General features: G+C 32.7%; 1 protein-coding gene across 1 annotated transcript; it reads right to left on the minus strand.

Annotated features, from left to right (window-relative positions):
* Positions 1-4,994: 4,994 nt before the first annotated feature.
* On the minus strand, positions 4,995-6,994 carry LOC132274195 (ethylene-responsive transcription factor RAP2-4). Its single transcript, XM_059775405.1, has one exon. The coding sequence runs from the start codon at positions 6,356-6,358 to the stop codon at positions 5,264-5,266; it is 1,095 nt and encodes a 364-aa protein (XP_059631388.1). The 5' UTR covers positions 6,359-6,994; the 3' UTR covers positions 4,995-5,263.
* Positions 6,995-9,553: the final 2,559 nt, after the last annotated feature.

Raw genomic sequence — 9,553 nt, forward strand, 5'->3', positions numbered from 1 at the left:
AGTGGAAACTTTTAAATCTTTAGAATTCCTATTTATGCGTCTTTTTACTCCTGATTGGATGCTTTAGAAGGAATTGTGTGGAAAGGGAATTAAACAAACACGTTAAAGTGTTTTCTTCCTCCATCAGAATACCCCAAACGTTTTTTTCCCAGGGTCTCTATCTTTCTTTTGGCCATTTCCGTGTGAACTGGTGCCTAACATGTTTGACAAGAAAGATCAAGAACAAAGAAAGGTAAGGTGGTTTCGCCTAAAAGTCCTTGTCCGAGGAGATTTGACAGTGATACATATATTTTTTGATATGATAGGTATATATTTGTTCAAAATATGATCCAAGTGGGAAAGGAAAAGTGCTTGATTTTACCCCAGGAAAAAAAAAATTGTGCTTGATTTTCTTTTGATTTGGAAAAAGTTTCAAAATGAACACAAGATTTGAACTAGTGCTATCTTTTGCTTGATCACATTGGAATTAATATAACAAGTTGGAATTAAAGCGACACCATTTCTCGAGAAACACCTGGCATATATGAAGGTATGTAGTTTGACATATGGCCTAATTTGACAGGCTTAGGTCAACTTACACAAAGATACAAATTTAAATATTAAAGTTTTAAATTCTCAAATTGCTGAAGGTTTTGATGTTGTGAAATGGACCGCACTGCGAGTGGTAATGAAATGAGAATAAAAATAGAATAGAATGATTATTCTCATTCTGTTGTTTAGTTACAAATATGAAATCTGCAATAATGGACTAATGTTTAAAAAATAATGAATTTTAAATTAAATTATCTAAAATACCCTTATTAGTGATAAATAATTTAAATTGACAAACTAACATTCTTTTATAATTTTTTAAAAAGAAATGGCAACGGTGGTTAGCGGTGGTAGTGTTGGAAGGCGATGGCAGTAGTGGCAGAAGGCAGTGATAATGGCGGGAGTGGTAAAAGGTGGCAGTGATGAAAGGTAGTGGAGGTGATGGTGGTGGAAGATGGCAATAGAGGTGACAGAGGTGGAAGGTGGTGGTGATAGTGGTGGTGGAAGGCAGTGGAAGTCAGTAGCGGTGGAGGTGGTTATGAATGGGTGAATGCATTGCTACCTAACTCCCGAACACGATTGTTTAGGGAATCACGTGCCTTGGTTCTATGATGATTTAAATTGTTCGTGTAACACATTACTACACATTGTAGTATGACAGATATCCAAAATATATATATATATATATATATATATATATATATATATGTTATTCTTGTAATTACCATGTAATATATTTGTTGTGGAAGCGATTTAAACAACACAAGAAAGAATCGGATTCCACCCCACCCCACCCCGCCCCCAACACACACACAACTCACGAGTAGGCAGGGACGGAGCCAACTAAGGACCAAGAGGGACACGTGCCCCCCTTAGATTTTCTCCCTCTCTTATATTCTATATATATATTTTATAATAATATATATATATTTTTAATAAAAATATGGACCCCCCCTCTGAATTTTCTCATTCTCCCTAAAATTCTATATATGTTTCATATTATTTTATCCTAAATTGTTTCCTAAATCTTTATATTCTATATCTATAAATTAATTTCATTCCAAAAATATCATTATCTCTTTCTACATATATATACTTATAAATATTGACTTATATATATGTACGTATAAATATATGATATGGTTTACTGTGCCCCACCTAAAAAAATTTTCTGGCTCCGTCCCTGCGAGCAGGTACCGTCCATGCACGTATCATTTAACAAACACATGTTCCACAGAAGCATACAAACAAACAACATAATACATAGGACCATAACACAGAAGACAACATCAGAAATTATTGGGGGAATTCTACAATGTAATGTGCATTCTGGTTAGATCCTCATTGATATGACTGTACTCCTTTTTTTTCTTATCACATCCACAACGTGATATAGTTAGTGTGTTGGACAAATTGTTCAAAGAAAAATGTTTGTTCCGCTAAAATATAATTTATGTTCTTATTTCATTTGCTCATTTTTTAATCTCTTCTTAACATGCTTCACATTAGCATTAGAATCTCAATTTTATGCAGAAAATACAAAGTCAACTCATTATTTATTTATTTAATTTTTTTTTTGACAAACTAGAGGGAGGGAGGGAGGATAGGAGACTCGAATACCAATTGTACTAGACCACTTAATAATTCTCAAACTATGTAGATGTATTGGATGCCGAATATTTTCTACAAACTTTAGACCTATAGAGACACATCTATATAGTTGCATACAAGGCAATTTAATTAATTTACAGTTAACTTCCAAACTGGATATAGCTCTAGACCAAAACAAATTACAGGAAATAAAACTCTGTGGACCCAACAATAATTGCTTCAAGTGAGGTAATCAATTGCTTGTACGTTTATCACAAGTTTCACATTTTTTGGGTATTTTTGGCAACCCATCTTTAGAGGCAATCTTAGTTTCATCTGCTAATTTTTCATTTGTGTATTTTTGAACCTTTTCCCTCAATTCACCCCACAACTTTCCCACATGCACCAATATCTAAAATGTGTTACATGTGGATTTTTTTGATTTTTTTTTTTTTTTAACCAAAAAGCTCTCTTAATGACCAAAAATACAACGAAAATGTCTCCCACCCTCCTGTTCTATTCGTAATGGCCCACCCTCGTCCACAGGGGATAACGTTCTCATTAGCTACACTTTTGATTGGGACGGACACTAAAATTATTTGTACTGGCTCATTTCATCCCATGATATTGTTCATTTTAAGTCCAAACCCACATAGTTTAATTTGCCCCTATGTTTTATCATAAAAAGTCTCATATTATTTGGAGTTATCAATCTACATATATATAATACTTTCCTTTTTCATATCTAGTAGGCAATGTGTGATTGTATACCCGTAGCTTGTCAGCATGATAGCATGTCAATGCCCCACACTTGCCGACGAACACCCGCCTATAAGATCACCACACTGAATGTGCTCGATCATCAATTATATATATATATTAAAAAAAAAAAATTAAATAAAAAATTGTTGTACTCCTGCATTGTGCATTCATACAAAAGGCGGACTCTTCAACATAGTGTGCGTAAATATACCCACATGATAGTGGGTAAAGGGTTGTGCCCATGTGGACAAGTACAGAACCCCATGTGGAAAGATCATTGACTTGACCCTGAAAAGGCGGATTTAGGGTGTTCACATGGATGTGTCGGGTCAATCACGGAAAAGAGTCCAATAAAATTGTATCCTTAGTTATCAAATGTTTGAATTATACTCTAAACATGTCCGATTTCTAAATATATATATTCATAGTTTGATTAACTCTATCCAAATTTAGATTACAATTATGTGAAAGTTTATTGAAATTAAACGTATCTAATTGTACTTAAGGGATCGTTCAAACGTACTCATTTAGTTACATTTATATAAATAAAATTAACATTATCACGATAGTTGATATTATAACTATAACTGTTGAACTACATATTATTTTTCTTAATTAAAAATGAATATTAAACTGTACAAGTTTAAGTTTGGCCTCAATGAAAATAAATAAATAAATAAATAGAGCACCTAATATGTTAATATACATAAATAGTAATCTAAACTGAAGATTACAATTATGTGAAAGTTTACTGAAATTGAAATTAACTAATTGTACTTTAATTGCATTTATGTAAGTAAAATTAACATCATAGTGATAATTGACAGTATAATGATAACCGATGAACTACATATTATTTTTCTTAGTTAAAAATAAATATTAAACTGTTAAGTTTGGTCTCAATGAAAATAAATAAATAGAGCACCTAATAACACATCTTTAAAGAAGTTGTCATTTTATTATGAGGTGACAAAGGGATCTTACCATTTGACATGATGCAGGTATATGTAAACACAACTATACACAAATATAAAATGTTATATATATACATTAATTGAGTAAGGTAGGCATGATGATAACCATAATGATACATCTATTGAGCAAGAATATTATAGAACTAATTCATTTTAAATTTTTATAGTAATAGTTGCATTAGTTCTGCCACTATTGTAATGGTATTTACATCTTATATATAGAGTTATTTAATTAATTTGTCATTATAATTTTTTTTATTTTAATTAAATAATTATTATATTACATTTATGTAATTCATAAATACAATGTCAATTTTTTTAAAAGAAAAGATTAGCACTTTAAAATGCATTTATATTACATGACTACTCTACATTATAATTAGAATAAAAACTTAGTGTTGGAAATATTAAAAACTTTTGCTCAAGCATTAAGAAAGTATAGTAAAAGTGACACTCCAAAATAATATAACTTAATTTTTAGTTACGAACTCGTCATATAATTGAGTATCGATAATCGATGTTCAACATGAATGCCTCATGCGTTCAAAAGGATGAGCATGAATGTTTACTTCAAGTCCAATCATATATTATTAATGTCAACCAGATAATAAAAGAAACTACTCAAATTTCAAATATGTTGAGGTATCCCACTGAATTTTTTTATTATTATATTTTATATCTTTAAATTTATATATATATATTTTTTTACATTTATACCTATTGCCCCCTTTAAAATTATTTAAAAAAAAATCCCTTTTATATCTATTGCCCCGTTAAAATTATAAAAAAATCTTTCTATATAAATTTATCTCCCCTCCAATCAAATAAGAAGTCATTTAAATCCAAATACAAATATTTTTACACCTTTTGAGGGTCAAAATCTGAACATCCTAGTTACCGAATTGTATTTCAATCTAATCCAAAGCACCGACAATTCAACTTTAAAAACCAAAAAATGTCCAGATACATTGCGCAATACAAGTGGTAAGAGATTCTAAACCGTTCAGAATCCCCGATTTTCATTATCCCCAAAATCTGGACCACCAACATTTTTAACATACAGGACCCCACATCAAATTAACAATTCTTTTTTTCTTTTTTCTTTTTTAAAAAGTGCATTATAACCAAAACCCAAAATTAAGCAAAATCACAAAGCAAATGGTAAATAGTAATACGAATAGAATATAGGTAACATTAACATAAATAAATTACATCATTAAATCTACATCCCCTGGTCTAGCAAAGAAAAAACCAGCTGACCATGTCGGACGACTACTCTGATTACATACATACATCAAATTACTCTAAACATAGTAGTAGCTCTGCAATTGTCAAAAATTCCATTGCAGACACCAATTAGACACTAATATATATAACTACTACAACACATATAAACCTACACTAGATTATATGGAAGACCAATCAATCTCATAAGAGGGGTACTTTTGCAACATGAAATTCTCCGAAGACCCCTCCCATGCTGGATCCTCTTCTGCAAAACCCGAAAACGTCAGATCCGATAAGGGAGAAGATCCACCCGACCCGTCACTCACGGTAGCCGGTGATCCTGTCTCCACTTTCCCGTCATCCTCCGCCGCCACTGCTGTAGCCACCGTGTCCGGCTCCGTCGCCGCCGCCGCCTTTGCCGAGGACCGCGATTTGGGCTTCTTCTTAGCATCAATACTCTTACCCTCAGCCAAGCTCTTACAAATGGCTTGGAGCTTGGCGTCAACGTAGGAGTGTAGAGGCTTGTACTCGCCGAAATCGCCGCCGATGTGGGACCCATTGTGGCGGAGATTCTGGAAATTGAGCCTCGCGCCGTCGCCCCTCAGCTTGTAGGCGGCCTTGTCGTAGGCCAGCGCCGCCTCCTCCGCGGTGTCGAAGGTGCCGAGCCAGAGCCGGGTTCGGTTCTTGGGTAAACGGATCTCCGCGACCCACTTCCCCCAGTGCCTCTGCCTCACCCCTCTGTAGAGCTTGGTGGGCTTCGGTGGACAACCCACTTGCTTCATGGGGACGGGCTTCGGGCTGAGGAAATTCAGGGTCGAACTCTGCTGATGTTGATGATCTTGAGGCCAGAAAGGAGCCTGGGTCGGATTTTGTTGGGGTTGGACACGGATCTGGTGTTGGATCTGCTGGATCTGAGATGGGGTTACGTGGTTCAGCCCAATAGAGCCCGGTTGCTCGAGACCCAATGGGTCATGGGTCGACAACCCTTGGTAAAACATATGGGTTGTGGACGTGGAGCAATCATCTGGGTATTCCATGGGCTGGGTAGAAAAAAAGCAAGAATTGTAGGGAAAAGAATTGGAGGTAGAAGCAGCAGAAGGGCTAGAAGAAGGGTAAGACAGTGTTTGGTTGGTTGTTAAAGAGGAAGAAGGTGTTGAAGTTGGGGAAGCACTTTTCATAAAAGGCTCTAGTGCTTCCATGAGCTCACCACCCATAAAAGGGTCTGACTGAAAAGATGCTGTGCTATTACTCCACATATCCATTGTAGCCAACATTCTTTTTTCAATCAAAACAATAAAACAAATATCAAACAGACCTGTTTCTTACCAAAATTAAAGAACAGGTGAGATATTCAAATAAAAACAAATAAAACCCAGAAAATAAAATTTTAATCTAAAACAACTATTTTACTTTAATTTCTAAATCAAAAGAGGTTTTTGAAATAAAGAAACCTAACTCTTGAGTTCTAGATCTGAGAAAAAAAAACACTACACTTGAGGGACAACAAAAAATACCCTCTGATTTGAAAAACAAATACAAAATGAAAACAACTAACAAAAAATGATTAATTAAAAGAAGTGAATATACAAAAATTTAAAAAACTGGATCTCTGTTCTGAAAACACCTGGCTCTCTTGAAAATTTGAAATCGTTTCTAAGTTTGTTTTTTGTTGTTCATTTAAAAAAATCACCCAAAAATACAAACCCAAAAAATCAGTAAACTTTGAAAGACAGATGATTTACAGAAAGGGATACAGAAGAAGCGGGATGTCACAGAGGGGGGAAAAAGAGCAAATCAAGAAGAAATCAGTGTGTATGGACTCTCGGATCTCTCACTCGCAAATAATCACTCTGTGTCTTTTTGTGTGTGCTTGTGTGTGTTTTTCTCACAGCCTCACCTATATCTGGAGGCAGGTGGGTTGGGTTGCATTATATAGGGGTTTGGGGCCCCTGGTTTAACTTTTGTTAATCACTACTTTCTCTGTCTAACCTCTCACTTGTTAGTTTAATTCTTGGATTATCAACTTACCCGGTCACTTTATTTTGTTGGTGACGTCATATTCCGTGTATCAATGAATTTTAGCCATTAAGGTCCTTACGCGTGTCTTTTGTAATAGACATCTATCAATTGGGTACTGCCAGGTGTCCGTAGCAATGGATCCGTCATGACTTAGGTTGTCCGCAAGCTTTTGACTATTTTTTATGTGTTCACACTCGGATTGTTTTTCAGCATTTCTACGGTGAAAAGGGTTAGTTTATTGTTACATAAAAATATATTTTTTATTTTTATCTTCATATTCATATTCATATTCATATTCATATTCATATCCAAAGGTTTAGAACTTGGAAGTCTCGTATAAAAAATAAATTCCTTATAATTGCAAATTTCCTTATATATACTTTTTTGCTTTATTTTTTTTTAATTTCTTAGACAGAGGAATCTTCACCCTAATTGAACTTTTTTCTTCAAAAACATTTATTTATTTATTTATTATTATTATTTTCTTTAACATTAACAAAAAAATATACTCACAATCTCATTCATACATACGTAATTTTTTTTTATATTTTAAATCCTTCTGATTTCGAATGTCTCCCCTCTTTTTCGAGGACGTAATTTTATAATAGAGATTTATTCTATAGAAAATTACATATAAATGGAGTTAAAATTCCATATTTACTTAGAAACTGAGTCAAAGTTCCATATTACTTTAAAATGGATTACTGAGGTGGCACATGGTTTTTTACTGTTTAGAAAATTGTGGTGCCTAAAATGCCCTTCCCTAACAAAAAAGTAGTACCTTCAGTTTAAAAAAGTAGTACCTTTGGAGAAAAAGTAGTACCTTCGCGGGTGTTTAAAAAACATGGTACCTGGACACCAAAAAGTAGTACCTTCAGTTCAAAAAAGTAGTATTTTTGAAGAAAAAGTAGTACCTTCGCGGAAGGGTATTTTAGGCACCACAATTTCTAAACAGTAAAAAACCATGTGCCACCTCATCAATCCATTTTAGAGAAATATGAAACTTTGACTCAGCCTCTAAATAAATATGGAACTTTGATTCCATTTATATGTAATTTTTCCATTATTCTATCCAAACTAATCATATCCTTATAAAAAATTATCAGGTTGTATTGTTTCTAAATTAATACTTTTTATTTTTATTATTATATAGACGTGCGCGCGCACTATATATATATATATATATATATATATATATATATTTATATGTATAGTGCATACTATAATTAAAGAATAATTAAAATGTTTGAACTTTAATCTCACAAGATAAGATTATATAGTGCAGCGACGGCAGTTGAGTGGTTGTGACAAATTGAAGGCTTCCGAACTTCTTCCTCCTCTATTTTAAGTTTAATGATTATAATATGATTATTAGACATGACCATTTCAGATAGGGTTTGTAATTAAAAGTTAATTAGAGTTTTGATCATCATCGAGAAAAATAATATAATGCTCCATATTTGATAAAACTTTTAATCTTGACAGGGACCACAAACCAATAGAAGAGTCTAGAAAAGAGGACTAGTGTGACAATAAAAACAATTTCATAGCACTAGCTGCAATTCTTATCCTCTTCCTTCAACATTCATCATTGACACCTTAACTTTTAATTTGTTATCTTCTTCCCACATCCATCATTTAGATTGAGACCTTAGCTAATTGGCTTTTTTTTGTTTTTAATTCCAATCCCTTACACGATCTAACTTAATTAGATTATTAAACAGGATTAATAAATTAATTAGGAACATGATGGCACTTAGGTTATGATTCTAAATGAATGGCGTGCAATACACTGATAATGAAAGTCGTCAGATGTTTTTGTAACCACATTTTAAGTATATCGTGCTTTTTTAATTGTTCAAATCTTATAACTTATAATTTATTATGAGCTGCTAATGATGATAGATAGGTTGGACATGAATGATAAATTAAATTAAATTCTTAAATGAATCACAATTAAGTTAATGTAATATATATATATTTTTTTTGCGTCAAAAGTCAGATTAAGTGTTCAAACTCTATTAAAGATAATATTGTGTTGAATTTTCAAAAATAGAAAAGAAATCACGATTAAGTTTTAAATCTATTAAAAATAAAATAGTTATAATAATAAACCATGATAAAGTTTTTGCCATAATATTGAATATAAAGTAGTACTAATTGTGAGATATATGGGTAAGTAAATTTGATTCGCTTTATTTGTATAATTTGCTTTGGTGTGCAATTGAATTGATAAATGTAATATTACTCAATTTCATAAAATTAAAAATAAAATATTTACTCCATCTCTCCCATAATATATGTCATGGGATGGACGAAACAGAGAAAATATTAAATTGGGAATATTAAATTAAGGTAGCAATATAGTTTCCCTTTTTTCCATATGTCCCATCCATTCTTCAATATTTTCTTTACTTTTAAAACAAAACAATAGATTACAAATACAAGAA

Source organism: Cornus florida, unplaced genomic scaffold (genome assembly GCF_030987335.1).
Source record: "Cornus florida cultivar Cherokee Brave unplaced genomic scaffold, ASM3098733v1 CherokeeBrave_3.0.0_Hap2_Chr09, whole genome shotgun sequence".
In the NCBI taxonomy this organism is placed as follows: Eukaryota; Viridiplantae; Streptophyta; class Magnoliopsida; order Cornales; family Cornaceae; genus Cornus; species Cornus florida.